The following is an 18,871-nucleotide window of genomic DNA, read 5'->3' on the forward strand; positions in this document are numbered from 1 at the left end:
AACCATGCAAAGAATGTGTGGGAACATGAATGTAAGTCCGAAGTATCTAAGATACAGGATAATTGCTTTGAAGAACACCTTTTGGAAGTTTATGGGATTTTGTACTACACTGCTGTCAATCCTGAAAGAGACCGTCCATTGCTGGAGCTGAGAAAGTACAACTGGCACACACAAAAGTGGCAGGAGTGTTCACATCTACAAGTTGACGAAATCATATACCAGAGTGCAACATTGACCTGCGGTTCGCTCCTCTATTTCCTCACAAGCACAGAAATGCATCGCTACGACCCGAGCCTGGACCGTTGGTGCAGGTGTACCCCACCGATGGTCATTCCTGATGTCTGTACAGCCGTTGCCATAGGAACAGAGATTTTCTGCACAGATTTTGACTTTATCCAGACTATGGTGTACGACACTGAGTTAGACTGCTTACAGAAACTGCAAGGCTGGCCGAACCCAGGAAACCTTGAAATGCATTTTCGTCCCAATCTTTTCCTACTGGAGAACCAGCTGCACATATTTTTTTGAGTCACTGTCAAATTAAGACGGACCATCACCAAACCTTTTTATATATGTGTATGATAGGTCTGCGGATGTCTGGAGAGACTTCAAGGCCACTCTGCCTGATAAAACAGTATACGCATGGTTCACAGTTCCATGTGGCACGCATATACCTACCATATCTAAACAGGGCATGAAAACACATCATTATTCTTGTCAGTGTTAATGTGCAGGATAAGGACACAGAGAGTACAAGGCAGTACAGTCTGTTTTTTGACATGTTGTTCAGTTCTGTTTTTCAATGTGAATTTGTCCACGAAAGGATAGATCTTGTAATAGATTCCATACTTTTGGGAACATTTTACAGAATCTTTTTCTGTCAAAAATTTAAGGGACATTTTTCAGTTAGGGGCTGAACGACATGTCTTAAAGTCTAACATCTGTAACGAACAGGGAAATAGGGAAATGTACATTGTGACATTTGTGTGTTGTAAGAGTAGTGAATCCGTGGTTTTCCAGGTTGTTACATGAATAATTATGTGTTAGTCAAATTCTTGGAAAACCCCTCTACCCGTTTAAAGTGGGACCCCTCTACCCGTTTAAACTTCCAGCGGGAGCATCCCTTGATGGACCTTGCTGACGTAGTTAGGACAGACAGCTGCGCCATATATGGGGCTGGGGAACCCCAAAGTCCTTATAAGGGTATAGAAGTAGCTAAGAACTATGGGAAACTGCGATATGATTAAAGTCTACGGAATGCAATCATGACTAATATGATTATAATATTGTGTAGGAGGATTTCCTGTCCACTAGAGTATAAGAAGGGCAGTGAAGTTCTGTAGGTTTGTAAGTTGGTTACCGGTTGTGGAGAGGTACGTGTGTGAAGTTTGTGGTAGTGAGACGTAGCATCCTTTCACAACAAGGGTCTAATTAATTAGCAAAACCTTATCCATGACGCGATCCGGTGAAGTTGGATTACTTACTCCTTGTTCATATTATCATTAAAGGTTGAACTCCTGTTCCCTGGGAACAACCATTACCATAAACCAATGTAGATACTCCCTGCTGTCGTCTGCCAGGACTTTGAAAGCTGAATTGACCCCCAGACCACATAAAGCCATGGGGAGTCCAGCCATGTCTACAGCCAAAAAATAAAGGCCACACAAAACAGACAGATATTTGCATATTACTGACCGTTTCAGTTTGAAAAATGGTATGGAGCTGCTTTCACTATTTTAAAAAAACGTTGTCAAACCATGTAAAATGGCCCAGAAAGCTACAGCAAGGCTAGATATTGTATGCAGCAATTTCCTCAAGTTTAATTTTGATGAAAGATCAACTGATACAAAGCGTTGACCAGATTTTCTGTTATTTTGATTCCAATGCAATCTTGCTCTGTACTTGCCTGAGTTACGGATCTAGAAATGTCAATAATAGCATTGATAAAAGCTATAGTTGGTGTCTTGCAATTGTTCTCATATAAGAAGTGCTATCATCAATCTGTAAGACCAGAATTACTGCCACGGTTACCATCAGACGATGTTTCCCTACAAGGCTGCTACTCTACCAGGTTATAATATGTACATGTACTTTATACTCTTTGTACTTATTTGATTTTTATGTGAAAAACTGAAACTTTTATCTATTGTTTCTGCATTCTAAAGTGTACTATAGAGTAACTACTTGGTACTCTACTGTGCAGCCCCGGGACCCATGTGCACAGCATGCCAGTCAGTGGTGGACTGAGCCCAGACAGTTTACACTAGCCGAATGTATTGGGTGGTTTTATAGTGGAACCTCCCTCTGATCTTTAACTAATAAGCCTATCATAGCTGGTTGTATTGATTTGAATTTAGCCGACCGTCTTAGCCCAATATGAATGCAAATTGACCAGATAGATAAGGGTATGACTTTGAGCAGGTTCAATTCAATCCACCTTTAATCAACAACCGGCTTTTAAAGGCTTAATCTCTCATTGTCATTTAAATGTACACATTTTGTAACTTCTGTTCCTGTTTGAAGGAAGACGTTTCTGACATTAATATGTGCAACATATAAGGTGACAAACTGTCGTTTTTAAAAGCCAGAAAAGTCTAAAGTCGTCATCCAAATGACAGTTTGGCACAGTTTATGTTGCATATCTAATTTCAGAAACGTCTTACTTCAAACAGAAACGGAAGTTAGAAAATGTGTACATAAAAATGAGAACGAGCGAATATGAACGGGGTCTTAATTTATCAAGATATGCTCCCCCCTCTAAGATTAGCACCCACAAGTCGTGATCTAGCTTCTCATATTAGTAGGGGCACGTTTTTTCACCTCCGGCGTTATTCTAATACGAAGCTGCTTAAATACTATAGATATGAAACAGGTTTTCCTTGTCACCTCTTTTCGTCATTGATTCATTCAGTTTATGTATTCATTCAAACATGGTTTCAAACATCAAAACAAAAGCATGTACAAGTATCAGTTCATTGCACACCATTGTTTATTCATTCAGGGTGCCTTTTATACTACAGAAATGATACATTTGGCCAAATAATCATTTGCATTAATTATCTTTATTTCTGCAAACCAACACCAATTGTAGTGAAGAAACATGAAACTTTATACTAGGAACGTTTGATTATTGTGTAATCGATAGATATCGTATAGCATAGATATTTTATCTATCTATCTGAGTGTGTATGAACGCTTTATATAATGATTCTCTACACTAAATTAAAATGCAGTATAGTAGTTTCAATATTATTCAGTCCATGTGGCCAGGAACGTGTAAAAAAAGATCCAACTCCAAACCCCACCTTAATATTTGAATTGACAATGCCACAAGTTACTGAGTTATAACTGTTATAAGTTGTAGTGCTCGGAATAGAAAATTCTTCAAAAATGTTGTATGATTATTACTTCCTTAAATTGTGTCCTTAGATTAAAACTGTCGAACAATGATTTTTATTCATCCATTCATAACGTGACTCCTTGCTCTGACAATTCAGCATTTACTGACGGGGAATCGCACTGAGCTCGAACGGTTGCGGAGCCAGCGTCAGACTAAAGACGCCGTCAGTGCTTGGAGGAGGAGCGCCCTCTGGCATCTTAAAGGTGAACGACTGCAGCAGGGTCGAGAAGAACAGGAAAAATTCCATCCTGGCCAGTTGCTCCCCAAGACACCCGCGTCGGCCTTGGAATAAAAAAAAAATGAATGAAAGACAGTTTATGCTCTTATGACCTATGTACAGGTCAAGATTATAAAGCAGTTATAAGCACAATTAGTGATGTAATAATGTCGTATCTCACTGCATATACGGGATAATGTATACCAGTATGTACCGGTTCAACTTCTTCTCGCTTCTTTTAAGACAGTTGTAAAGAATACCCAGTAGTAAGACCAGCCATCCATCGAATAGAAATGATTCTATAACAAGTCTGGTCAAACGTTCAGTAATGACATCTCTATGCCTGATAGTTACCTCCTCCAAAAGGCAGGTAAGATTCGGGCTTGTTGATGACGTTGCCTTCCGCGTCAAGAAACCTTTCAGGGTCAAAACGTTCCGGATCAGGCCAGTAGGCCGGGTCCATGTGGAGGGAGTACATGTTCATCATCACCTGGGTCAAACAAAAAGAGAAACTCCTTGTATGGATAAACTTCAACCATACCATCCCTCCGACTTGAAGAGGTCACTGGATCCAATGATGAAAAAAAAAATCTCCATGTGGCGATCTGTAATTTAAGGTGTCCTTTCTGCAACGATACAAAATAGGTTGTGTAATCTTATGTACCAATTAGCTAATAAACTAACATACCTTGGTCCCCTTAGGAATATCATATCCCTGCACTTTGACCTCCTTCGAGGTGGCGTGAAGTGTGATGGCAGCAAGGGTGCGGATCCTCATGACCTCCAGCAGGCATGCATTCACGTAGGGCAGATGGGAACGGTGGGACAGGGTCGGCAGACCCTCACCAACAACGGCTTTTAGCTCCTGCTGTACCTGTAAGAATGAAATTGCAGCAATGTAGCAATTGAATACACCTTACGCTTCTCAAAAATTTCAGAGGAAAATAGCAGAATATATTGCGTTCTTTGCCGATTTCCCAGAGTCTGACAGAGTTCAACAGTGAAGCGGTTTGAAGAAGGCAAAATGCTCAAAAGTACCTTATCTTGGATGTCGGGGTTCAAAGTCATGTAGAGTAGACTCCACAGCAGTGTGTTGGCGGTTGTGTCCGTTCCTGCGAAGAACAGATCCTGGGCCATGTGCAGGACGTTTCCTTCCGTCAGACCGCCCACCTTTTCCTGCTGTTCAAGCTCCAGCAGGCAAAAGTCGAGGAAGTCTCGCGGGTTCTCGCGATCCAGGTGTTCTCGATGGCGAGATATCTCCTCTTTTAACACAAGTTCAATCTTGTAGCTCGCTTCCATCGTATTTGCGCCGGCTCTATTTACTGAAAGAAACGCATGTAAATAACCACACAACAATGCAAACATCTCGTTCAGAATGGATATTTTCGTAACTCCTCAGAGACATTCCTCATCCGTGACCTGTATGAACTTTATTTACTACAGGCTGGCTGTCGTGTCGGGATCCGTGCCCGTCCGTGCCCGTGGCGTTACGACAAGGATGCTGTCCCAAACGCAGACTTCTTGGAGAGGCGATCTTCCCTCGGAGACATAACTCCTTTAGCCGACATTGAAGAACCTTGTCACGTGTAAAGCAAATCGCGTATCAGCGCTTCCCGAAAAATTAACGCCGCCGCTCCAAGAAGTCTGCGAAGGAGGCTAAACGTGACGGAAACGACGGTCCACCTTAAATCCAATCAATTATCTTATCATAACCTTACGTCCCTACGACCAATTGATATATGTATTTTGAAGGAATAATACAAAATGTTTGCATATTACGTATTACTGAATAGTAGCGATTCCTATTTAATTCTTGTCCGCATTTCAGAAGCCATTTTTTGAAAAAACGCCTGACCAATCACGACATTCAGTTTGGTCACATCATTCAGGCCAACCAGACTACGAGTACTGGAGTTCCTTGGAACCCAAAACATTTTCGATGTCACTTGTTAGCCCAAACATTACCCGGGAAGTCTACGTTACTTTTCACTTACCCCGAAATTAATTCTACATTTTCGTCCTTTTAATAAGACTGCCATTGAATGCAAAATCTTTAAATCCTCGGAAATCGCAACAAAAAGATAATTCTAGCACTAAATACTGGAAAAAAATGAGAAAATACTAAAAACAAGAGTTCCACGACCTCATATCTTTGCTAATTGCCGGCTAATATCAAGCTTAACGACTGATACAGGTATCGAGTTCCAACCATTTACAATTATCGCATTATCACGTTTTCGTATTTGTCGATATTCCGCTCTTTCCCAGTGACATATGACACATTTTTGAAAGTCATATCATTGACTCCCTTGTCACGTATTTCGCCACGACGAACCAGCTGGTAAACTACTCATTTGGACCCCAGAAGCCAAAATGGGAAGAGGCCGTCCATACTCCACACTTAAGAGCATTATAGAATTAGAAACTGGTCTAAGTGGGAAAGACCTGACAGAAATGATGTTTAACCGAGGATACTTGACTTTGAAGACGTTTGAAGTCGTTAGAGTATGATTATGTATGTATGTATGTATCATGGAACGCCGATGACGTTTAGACATTCAGGTAATAAGATACGCAATAAAACAGTTCCTCAGGCAACTGCATAGATTGTGGAAACGCAGCGGGTTTAGGTAATTAATAATAATTTTCCTACAAAACATACACAAAAGAAGAATCCCGTCATTTACCAGTATAGTACTTGAGTATAATGTTCTCATGAATCATTCAAATGAGGTCTTTATTTGCATATTTATCAATCTTTTCAGTAACAGATACCATATGTTTGAAGTTGCTATTATGGATCGAAGCGTAATTAAAGTAAGCTTAGTTCAAAACCCATCAATTATGCAAACTAGTTTTTGTTTTGTCATTATTAGCATTACACTATGTGAATCATCAGATTCAATAATAAGCTACCTTTATACCAAAGACAAATTAATGTTCAAATATGTCCTGCATTTCAAACGCCCAACAAGTAATGCCAGCTATATGTTAACCTATTGACCTTGATTCCAAGCACAAACTGTGAACCGTTATATATATGGTGAAATATGAAATATACAGTATGTAAAGTAGCACCTGAGGTTTCTCCCAATTACTATATAGAATAGGTAATGATTTATGTAACTCATCATCTAAGGTACCAATACACCAAAACAATTGAAAACCAATCCCTGGTTGCATTATTCACTTGAAAGCTACAAGCCAAAAGGCCTACTGCAGTTCCAAACAGGCCGCTACGAGGCCCAAACTGTTATCACTTACTCCCTGCCCCAAGGGCTATCAACCATTTAAATATCATGACCATAGCACTGGCAGAAAATTTGACGTAAAACTCTGGGGCAGAACCGTAGGTAGCCACTAGGTGGCCAAATATCGAACTTGACCTCCCTTTTTTCGACCCAACATATTTACTAATTAATACAATGGACAACCATGCCCAGCTTTTCAAGTTATGTTAAAACACATACACACACACACTGACACACACACACACACACACTGACACACACACACACACACACACACACACACACACACACACACACACACACACACACACACACATACACACACACAGCTCGCTACAGTGCCGTAGGAAAACGCCAGGTAAACCACTTTCAATCCTGACCTTTCCTTACCACAGCCGCTACTCACCTACTAAATAGCATTAATATCCATCCACAACTTCCTGAGCTGTCAACCTACATTTACACCCACACAACAGCCGCTCCACCATGGCCCAATCGAAAACATGATATTCCTGGCGAAGGTAATAAATCTTAGACATAGATAGTGCCCAATAGCAACAAAAAAGGTTCACTTCTAACGGGAGTCGCCCAAACACGTGACGTTGTTTTACGCGCTCGAACTCACGGCGCTCCATTGCTGATTGCCAGAGAATGTTTTAATGAATGAATTTTGAACATATTCATCTAAAGAACATACTTGGACAATGTATGTATTTATACTGTTTATGGGCCCTTCACGCTCCGCGGTAGAAGCGGCAAACGCTGTGAGACGTTTTCACGAATGTACCTTCTGATTTAGTGCTACGCCAGATAGTGTGCCTAACTTATTACGCTTTGATAATGTTGCTCTCTTCGGAAGTTGGTGATGAAATTTGGGAAATGTAAATAAGGCTTGAAGTCTGCTATATTCTAGCTTTCTTTTGACCGGAAAATTTTGACTGTGTGAACTTCTCACGTTATGTGAGAAGGGCTATATCCAGCGCATCCCAGCTCATGTTTTCACGGGAAATAGGCTACTACGCACTGTGCGCGCGGCCCGACGTACGTCTGGCATACGACCCGACTTACAAAATCATTACGAAAAAACGATACCGCTTACATCAACAATACTCCTTCTACTTATTGGGAAATATCTTAGCCATCTCTGTATTCAGTTTCCTTTTCATAGACGATACCAATCACATGTTAGAGCGTTACAAAGCTGTGCGTTGAATCGCCGTCCGCCACCATCGGGGCCCATAAAAATGGCGGGAAAACAACGTGGCCAGACGGCAGCGATGTTTACGTTGTTTTCTTTGGTCGGTTTTCTTCTCAACAAACAGTTAAAGACCCAATTTTTTTTGGTGTTTTATGAAGTTGTATTTCTTATGTGTATGATAGTTGTGTATCTGCTTGGCACAGGTCGTATATTTAGGTGCCGGGCCGTCTAGCTACGCAGTGACCCTCAACTCAGCGTTGCCGTCATTATTGTCAAAATACTATTCTCGACAAAACAAGAAATAAATATGTACAGATACGTTTGGAATGCAAATAGCAATTATGTGCATGAACTTGGTCTATTGAACTTCCTTATGAGCATAGTCAGTGGACACAAACACGGCGTACTTATACATAAAAAGATCACTAAAAAATCCGTCACGTGTTAGGGCGCGTCATGAGTTAGGGTAGTCCCCGTTACATGTAATATCACCTCCTTACAATTTTTCCCAACATATATACCATGAATGCACTAAAACGTAAACATGTCAGTATCGGCTAGCAAATTGTTACTTCTAGTTCTACCTACCGACAGGAACAAACCGCAGCCAGGGAAAAGCGCTGATGATCTGCCCAGTGCCGAGTCCAAGTAATACGGTAGAAATGGCCTTTGACAGCTTTCGGAATGTTTCATCCTCGTAGTCGTAGCGCTTCCCGAACGCCATGGAGCAGATGACGTTAGCCACCGCCACGGTGATGTCATGGGCCATGTCAAAGATGTGTCCGTTGTTTTCTGCAATCTGAACAGAATTTAGTTTTCAGCAAGAGTTTGAATGTTTTTAAGACAATCCTTGTATTATATAAGCTTGTAGAAAATCTATTTCCCTACTTCACACATTTAAGTACTGTACAAAAATTCATATTCCTAATGCGATTAGACAAACCTCCCATTGAAAAACACGTCTGTTCTTTTATATCTACTATAACCGAAAAGCGAGGAGAAGTAGAATTTATCTAATGATAGTCTTATTCTTTCATATCCGTTAACTGTACTTGTATTTTGTTTTGTTGTGACCTGTACTTAGCCAAGTGTGGCAGAAATGTGCAATAAAGGTCTTCATTCATTATGCAATCACCCAATGGATTCGTCTAACGTGAACTACCAGAGTCATTGTGTTTGACGAGGCCTGGCTAAGTCTAAGACAGTGACTAGCATAAGTTACCCTTCAAGACATCTTTAAAATGCAGAAACAATGGATAAGGAATTTAAGCATTGCATCTAAAGATTCACCTAACCCATACCAGAATAGAAAGAAATGACAACCCGGCATGTCCTTGCCTGGTCCCAGTCTCTAGGGGTCGGCTTAGGGGTTTTTACCGGGCCCAGTTTGCTTTATTGAACCGTTTCTGATAGCCTTCCTACCGCTACCACTACTTCCGCTTGCCACCCTACTTTTCCATTCCAAGGCCGTATACACACCCCGAGTGGACAAAGCTGTCTGAGCGGGCGGGGGTTACTCCCAGTGCCGTAGAGATATCGAGGAGCCCCGATGGTATGGATTCCAGTCTACGGCTGTCCATGCTCTTACTGGTAATGTGGCACATGGCTGGTAGTTTGACTGTACAGCTTTAGATCTACATGTACATAACCCCTAGGCCTGTCTGTACTGGTTTCTTAGACTTACAAATAGATGTCAGTTATTACTAGCCACATTTCTAGACACACAACTATAAGGGCTAATTCAGCTGTGAATAATACACATTCTATGTGCAAACATAGCCCGATAAAATCAAACATTTTAATTCAAGTCTGACAGGGCTGGCTTGAAAGCACAAGATTTTTTTTTTCCAAAAACTGAAAGTTTCAGATACTATTGCGAGGATAATTTAAATTTGTTGCAACAATCTAGGTCAATTTGCAGGGTTACATAATGTATTATCATGGACAAAATATTTGAATTTTTAGTCAGTATTATGCTTATCTGCCCCTGCCTTTTTTCAGCTTGTAGGCAGTCTGCACTTTTTATGTTTTTATGTAGTTATGGAAGTCAATTCAACCCTTAAAACTGCTGGAAAGGGTACAGTGGGGAGCACTTCCTCACTGCCTTACCCAGGGTACACCCAGTTGCAGTTTAAGTTATGTTATGTTATGTTATGTTATGTTATGTTATGTTATGTACATGGCAGCCGTGTTACTGCTTTATGAAGGTCGTATATTCTGCAGCACGGCTGCCTTTAACGCAATGATCCTCTATTCAGGGCTACCATCATTATTGTCAAAATACTATTTTTCGACAAAACAAGAAATGAATATGTTCCAATACATTATGACGGTCTGCCTTTTTACCGGAATGCCCCCGAAATGCCCATAAAGGAGGGTAAATTCTACCGGAATACACTATGCTTTGATGAGTAAACATCACAGGTTGCTGTATTTTGGCATGAAATCATATATTTATGGCCCAAGGAACGAGAAATAACTAGAAATTGGTGATGGCCATCGGCGTCGGGGCCCCTGCCAGTCGCCATGTTTGTTTTTGTTGCGGATTACAATGTTTGTTTTAAATAGCAGGGTCATAGTACACAAAAAGGAGGTGAAATGTCGCAAATACAGTACCCTGGGATTAAGAAATCACTAGAAAATTCAGGGCTATCGGCGATAGTTCCCCGGCTAGTCACAATGTTTGTTTTCATTGTGGATTACAATTTTTGTTTCTAAGTGGGGTCACGGTGAGACATACACATACATGTAAATAGAGGTGAATTTTCGGAAATATAGTATGCTTTGGCAAGTTAACATTGCAGGTTGTTGAATTTGGGCATGAAATAACGAATATAAGATCCTGGGAACTTAGAGACATTACCTTGCGATATGTTTATGATATTTTGATAAGTGTGATGAAGCTATGCTCTACTATGGGAGGAATAAAGAAGAAGAAAGAACTTAATTGCGCACTTTTGCCACACTGTGCTAAGTACAGGTCACAACAAAACATGTTGAACAGATACAGTTCGCTGATACAAAATAGAAATTCAAAGCGGTCGTAAGTTTACCGCCTGAATGCCATCGGGCGCACGCGTCCCACATTGATTATAACGTAAACATTGCTTATGTATATCGGTGATCAAATAACAATATAATGTAGATATTACAATAGAGAGCGCAGGGGAGACAATGAATGAATTACAATAATGCCCTATGCAGATTTGCTAACGCGCGAAAATAAGTAACAATTTAGAACTTTTGACCGACGGAAACAAAGTAGAAAGCCACGGAATTTTGAAATATACAGTACACTCCATAAGAAATAAGCAGTTATGCTACAATTTCGAGTTCGTATGCCAGCGAAAAACATGGCGCTGCTTATTGAAAAGAGAGCGGACCAGACAGTGGGAGGAATTCAAAGACCAAATTGACGAAGTTCTCCCAAAACGGGTAAAATCCACGCTACCGGCGTCTTGGATAGGTGCTGCATTATGCTACTTAATGCGGTAAGATGTCTATGAAATGATGAGTGAAATGTGAAAGCCCACATGTGAAGGTCGAGATATTCCTTTAGATTATTGCTTCAAAGACTGGACACTCCCTCATTCAACAGGGTCCGCCATGTTGCTTTTTCCGATATGCTTCTTAGCGACGCGACGGGCCGGGATCGCGCGGCAATGTCTAGTTCCCAGGGTCACATATACGTTATCTTATGCCAAAGTATAGCAACCTGCGATGTTAACTTACCAAAGCATACTGTATTTGCGATATTTCACCTCCTTTTTGTGCATTTCTCGCTAAACAAAACAAACATTGTAATCTGCAATAAAAACAAACATGGCAACTGGCGGGGGGCCCGACGCCGATGGCCATCACTAATTTCTAGTGATTTCTCGTTCCCTGGGCCATTAATATACCATTTTATGCCAAAATACAGCAACCTGTGATGTTTACTCATCAAAGCATGGTGTATTCCGGTAGAATTCACCCTCCTTTATGGGCATTCCGGGGCATTCCGATGTAAAAAGGACATTCCGGTAAAATGGCAGACCCCATTATGAAAGCAAATGTGCATCGACTTATTTACATTTCTAATCAACATCGTTGATAACACACACGGCGTACTTCTGCACGATAATATCAGTAAAACAATCCGTGCTATAATAGGGTGTGTGTTATGATAGGGTCAGTAGTTTGACTGTACAGCTCTACATGTCACATGGTTAATCCTTGGTTTCATCTTACCCTGTTGCGGAGACAGATCGCTTCCTCCCGGATTTTCTCTTCAATGCTCCCACGCCCCACTTTCATCCCCAGGTTCCTCAGGGCAGTGGTTGCAAACTTCTTCCTTTGTCTTAACGGTGTCCCCCAAGGTGCAAAAATTATACCTACAGTAACAAGGAACATATATTTAGCATGTAATTCAATATAACTAATGTCTATCTACCCATCTCTCTCTCTCTCGCTCTCTAGCTCTCTTTCTCTCTCCCCCTCTCTCTCTATCTCTCAGTATCGATTAGAAGATAGTTACTTCCGTCTGGCGATTTTCAACGAAGCTATGGTAAAACTCACTGAAGACAAGGACCTTTCATACAGCTAACAATGCGTCCAAGACTTTCCTTATTATGACCTAGTTTTCTGTTGTACACCTGTACGACTTCAAAAATAAGAATGGAAAACTACCTTTTGGAGATTTTTTCTTCGCAGTGTTTATGTAGTTTGTCGGCCTCGACGCGAACAACTCGGACCTGTCCACGAGCGCGTCCTTGACGGCAGTGAAGCCGTTCAGAACCACCACATCTTTCATCCCAATCCTGACGGTGAAGACGTCTCCATACTGCTGCCTCCATGCCGTTAGCTTGAGGTGAGGCGCTCGGCGCAACGCGAGGAGGTGCCCGACAACAGGCACACGTCCTGACGGGTAAGGAGGCAGGTTTCCGGTACGCTTGAGTAGAGCAGCTGCCAGGAGGAAAGTTGCACTGAACACAAGAAACGTCTGCAGAGTCAGCCCAGAGATCGGCAGAATCTCCTGGACAAACTCAGCTATCCACTGCACAGCACCGGCCATTTTCTCACGAATGCAGTGAGGGATCCAGTAAGATGGGAACTTTGGCGAACTATGACCTCCGTTGTTTACAGTGTTTATTCAACTCAGGTAAAGCCGCAGGTGTATAGGAAGCCAAGCAAAGCCTGATTTTAAATAGAACCGATGTTATCACCAACTATAAGATGTCTTTTTTTTTTAATATAGAGCTTCAAACATGATAAAACAGCATTGAAAAATACTGTAGTTGATTAAGATACAATCCCTGGCATTTTACGATTCTTTACCATGAAGAGATACAGTAAACAATAGAGCATAGGACCACTTCAGACTTCCCATTATTTACTCAAGGGTGGACGTGGAATATTTATCTGTTCTCTTTAAAGCTTCGGTAAGTTGCTGGCCTTTCTATCAAACAGAGCAGGCCATGAACAGATTCATCAATGGTTTAACATGTAGGCCGGTAAGTTTATTATAACTCCCAATAGATAGTGTGGCTACACTACAATTTTGCTGTGTCTGTTATCTGGGCGTTGCCCGGGACTGCTGATTCATCGGGTGCCGTGAGAATGTTGTTTTTCGTCCTTGTGAGTCGAGCTCCAAGCTGCTGGTTGACCGGTTCCAAACCGGTCACGACGGCCCGCCACCGGCTAAGCCTCGATCTCGGGCCCTACTACTGTAGTCGTCGTTTTGATACTAGTATTTTGGACTATTTTCTAAATGGTACCGACTGTTCTATTAGCTGTCTGACGTACGAATTATATGGATTTAGTTATCATAACATGATTACAGTAAGAAAACTGAGCACCTCTAGAAAAAAAGAGCAAGATATAACAAAATCGTTTCTTGCAGCTCAAAAAAGAACACTACGGTGGCCAGTTGGCATCCTAAATTGGATTTGTGTTGCCTTTCTTGTGATTTCTATAGGACAATATCTGGTGATATTTATTCTCCAAGCAGAGGTTTCAGTCGCGTGTCCGGGATTTTTAACATTTCTCTCGGAAGGATGCAGCCTCAACATCAGACCAACCAACCCGTCAACGTTTGTAGGAGGAGCGCAATCTGGCGTCTTGAGGGTGAAGGATTGCAGCTGGATCATGCAGGGATCAGTTTTGAGACGTGTTTTTTCTGTGTTACTGGCCGCCGTCAGACTTACCGGGGTTCTGACATGTTCGCCAAGGAGCAATCAAGAAGACACCTAACGTACTTTGAGCAACACGTGAAACATCGCCAAGCCTTGAGGACAACAAGAGCTAGGACTCACATTGTACCAAGCCACCTACTATATACAGAATATGTAGAATAAATGTATTCCTTGTATGTTGGTTAGGTATCATTCCCAGATCTTTCGGTGTATATAGATACGGTACCAATCTACGTATCTAACGCACTTGGACCACTACAACAACCCTTTTCACCGATAAACGTTTATCTACAAGAAGAACAACTTTTTAAGTGTTGGGTTAAATTTGACCCTTTAAACCCCAACCGGTACCTAAAGTACCCAGGCAAATTCGGAAGTGTGTGTGTGTGTGTGTGTGTGTGTGTATGTGTGTGTGTGTGCGTGTGTGTACACATGTGTTCATCGAAGAGACAAGGGAATGAAGGCACCATTTTGACTCCTAACTTTTAAGTCACAATTATACATTTTTCTTTTAACTGGGTTAGCTTTTCTCACAACCACCATCATACTAGAAAGGCAATATTTGCACGAGCAAATACAACATGTATCGCCCATTCCCCCCGCCCATGCAAAAAGCGACGGTTTTAATGCAATAATGGAGCATTCCAAAATAACGTTTAACTATTATAAAGTAAGACAATGTAATGACCATTGTAAATATCAACGCCATCCAGGCTAGCGTTTGTTGGTATTTGAATAAAGAATTGAATTGAAGACCAGTAAAAATTGAAACTCTCCCAATTTGAAACCTCTGCATGGATGGGCCCTTCCAGGCATCCATATTTATACTGGACCGATACAGAAACACCTCCACCAAAAAACCGGGACCCTTTTAATAATCAACCAAGCCCAAAATTGAATTTTTGAAAATGTCCCCCTCATACAAAAATGGACTCTTCAAGCGGTGTATGGACCAATACGTATCATGCAAATTTCAGAAAGTAAACAACTAGAATCTTGATGAAGATCTAGATTTTCTTCTGCGGAAGAATGTCCACAATCCAGACAACTTTGCATTACCTAGTTCTTCGGAACCATCTCAGGTTTTGGAAATTAAAGTTTCACAAATGTCTGCTAAACGTACCGCAAATTTCTGATGCGTATTTCGTGACCTGTACGGTAACACTGACATGTACCACCATTACAAAAACTTTTCTAAAGAAAGGATACACAACCATTTGTAGGGATAAATATATGAGCCTTTACGTACTCTTGGTGTAAGTGAAAACAAGTTATTGCTACATATATATATATATATGTACACATAGAGTGGAATATAGAGCAATACATTTATGTCAAAAAACACCACCAGAAAAGTTTTGAAGGCGTAGATTTTTAACCTTCTCACTTGCACATAACTTCAGTAGGACACAGCATTAACAACACGGACAGGGGGCAGTGAAGTTGTGCCTGTCTGGACCTGGCAGATTAGTGTTCCTAGTAGAATTGAATATTTCAACCAATCAGGTCGAGTTTGATAAATCCTTGGTTATGTAAATAGGCGCTCTCTCATTGGTTGACCGAATAAGTCCATAGCCAGCTGGCTATAGGAATAAAAATGTGACCATATATGGCAATACCATATGTGGTCATATGAGGAAAATAGTCAATCATCTCCCCAAAATACCCACAAAATCGTATTTTGAACTGATGTATGCCGAAAGTGCGAAAGGGGTTCTTTGTATATTTGTTCAATGTACCCCCATAGCAAAGTTCAGGTCTTTTGCATGTAATTCCAGAGCACACACTACCAAAATGCTATTTCTTATTTTTCTTGTTTTCTTATTCTTTCAAATGGAGAGAAAGATTTTCTTCCATAAAGAATTTCAAGAAAATCAAGTACCTTACGCAAAATCTTTGTATGTTAAATCTTTCATGAAGAGTTTTATTCTTATTTTTCTTAGGTGAAGAGAGGATTTCTAGTATGATTCTAGAAAATTTAGTCAATCTTTCTTCTTTATTCTTCATACAATATTTGCTTCTTGTTTGGTCAAATGGAGTATCTTACAGAATCCACTCTTAAGATTTTTATTCTTGCCATACATGAATTTTTCTTCAGACTTTCATTTCACTAAGAAAACATTCCTGACATCTCTTGTTTTCTTAATGTAGAAAGTCTGAAAAATATGATTCTTGCATATGTGGGTGTGTTAATAGACGCTCTGTCATTGGCTGACCGAATTGCTGGCCATAGGAATTGAGAACATGTCACTTTAGCAGAGGTGAAGCAATGTGTTTGCTTGTTTTCATGAGTCCTTTCTTTCTTGTAATGGGGACAAAGTAATTCAACTAAGAAAAGGTAGACTGACAGTCTCCGAATATTTTCTGTTCTAGTTAAAGTTGAAAAACAGGTTTCCGAATGCATCATAAGAAACGTTGTTGACTTTCCTATCCATTTTCGCCTCGCCCAATAATATCATTTTTCGAGACCCAAATACGTTCGTAGCGGGAGAGTTGCATGGTTCGGGTGGGATGCTAATTTGGAGGGCAAGATTTGGAGCATCCGGTTAGACGCTTAATTCATGAGAGGGCAGATATTCACGATTTTGTATGTCCATTTAAGTTTTTTTGTTTTTTTTAGGCACGTACTACGACTGCGCTTTTCCTCCCCTAACTATTTTCCGCAATGAAGTAAGCTGTAAGATCATCTCCGCAACCCTTGAGGATAACATAAGGTCTGGTGCAGTCTCGATCTGGGGACAAGTGGGGAAGGTCCCACTACCTTACTTGGTCATGCCGCTTACGGTGGAACCCCCGCCAAGATTGTGTCATGATGAACGGATTTTAAATGATTGGATAAAATTTGCCCTTTTGCCCATCTAATCGCAGCATAATAAAGTCAAGGGGGAAAGAGTATAGATGTTTGAAAAGCAATTACAAAGCTTTGGAAAACGGCAGTCCGTTTGGGTGTAGATCTAGACTTGGTCTGCATCCCATCATTAATCCGGCAGACTTTCTCTTCCGTACGTTGCGCAGGTCCGACGCTAAGCTTGTCGCAAGGTTTTTCCATAAGATAGACGCAGTTTTGAGAAGGCATTGCACAGACTTCATGGCACTCTTCGAATTTCCAGACAAATGCCCGAGGTCAGCGGTTCAGTTTTTTTCAGCCCTTGTCCCACTACTGGTTGGGGGACATGCGCTTTTGCTCAGAGTATCGTGGGTAGTTAAGTCTTAGTTTCAGCTTTTCCACCTTTCGACCTCATTCCAGTTGTAATTGAATTATTATTAATAGAACGGCAAGCCGATGCCACTAGTCTTGACTCAGATTTTTATCGTAGAAGGTATTGGTGGCCCATTCTCCAAGTTTCCTCAAAGGCGTCTTGGCGGGTAGCTAGGAAGAGGGAGATGGCTTTCTTATTCCCCCGAGGAGATTTAGGGACACCGCTGAATGGAGGTTTCCTATTCCCACCCATTACAAAAAGAAGGCGAGATCGCCAATAGACAAGCCGCAACCTCCACAGCGGCTTTGGCCTTAGAAGTACATTAGAGCCGTGAACAAGGATGGAGGGGAATCATGACACTGTTTCCGATCAGGATGTGCGACTACGTCGGCAATGAGGGGAGTACCAAAGAAGCAAGCTATGGATCACTACAGAAAGGCACGAAAGTTTTGAGTGTAGGAGGCGTGTCAGCGGCTTTGGCCTCAGAGGAGGCGATAAAATGAGTTTAGAACTGAGGTCAGGGACGACATAAAATATAGCGATGGCGGAAGGTGGCAATTTCCGCATCACCCATTACGGCGGACCTATGGCTACGCATGCCAATTAGGAAACTATATCGTTTCACGTAACTAAAATCTACAGCAAAAGAAATGTTACCAGACAGTTGAAGTTGCAGGCAACAGGTGCAGCAGATGTGGGAGGCTGTTCTCCACCCAGGACTGCCTGGACAGACATGTGAAGAGACATGCAGATAGGTCAGGAGTCAAGAGGCACAGATGTTACCAGACAGTTGAAGTTGCACGCGCGAAGACGCATACAAAGCGGTATAGGTGCCCACACTGCAAATACTCAGCGGAGGTTCAAACAAGCCTGAAGTATCACCTACTGACCCACGGAGACAGACCATACATGTGTCCCACCTGTGGGAAGGAGTTGATGGGACCTCTGTCGCCATCGGTTGGACAGAGACAACAATAAGAACAACCAGGGTCTCCGAGCCTTGTCAAAACTCTGCCTGAACTCCTTTTGTGGTAAGTTTGATCAGAAAACAACCATTTGAAAACAACCACAAACAGCCAGACACATTGAACAGACGATAGACAGCAAGTCCTTGCATATTGTTCATGACTGATTGTCCTCTGATTGAAAACTGTATAACTTGCATTGTAAACACACTCGTGTGTGCATTTTCAAGGTGTCGATGTCCGAGATAGTTTTGTTTTGTTCAGTAATGAGTGATTGTTCTCTGATTGAAAACTGTATAACTTGCATTGTACTTTGTACGACACTCATGGAAATATTGTGACTAAGACATTCGCATAACATGTACAAATACTAGTGTGAGAAAGAAACTACAAAGAATGTCACTGGATACAAAGTTTACTTCTTATTGTATAGTAATGCATCAACTCATTGACAATCCGTATTCGTG

At 41.4% G+C, this 18,871-nt stretch overlaps 1 protein-coding gene across 1 annotated transcript; it reads right to left on the reverse strand.

The window, feature by feature from the left end:
- Positions 1–8,646: 8,646 nt before the first annotated feature.
- Positions 8,647–13,119, reverse strand: LOC136438699 (cytochrome P450 2J2-like). The gene is made up of 3 exons (XM_066433613.1): positions 12,735–13,119; positions 12,297–12,439; positions 8,647–8,865 (listed from the first exon to the last, which is right to left on the reverse strand). The coding sequence occupies exons 1-3, from the start codon at positions 13,117–13,119 to the stop codon at positions 8,647–8,649; spliced, it is 747 nt and encodes a 248-aa protein (XP_066289710.1).
- Between the last annotated feature and the right edge of the window lie 5,752 nt (positions 13,120–18,871).

The sequence above is a fragment of the Branchiostoma lanceolatum genome, chromosome 7 (assembly GCF_035083965.1).
Source record: "Branchiostoma lanceolatum isolate klBraLanc5 chromosome 7, klBraLanc5.hap2, whole genome shotgun sequence".
NCBI lineage: Eukaryota > Metazoa > Chordata > Leptocardii > Amphioxiformes > Branchiostomatidae > Branchiostoma > Branchiostoma lanceolatum.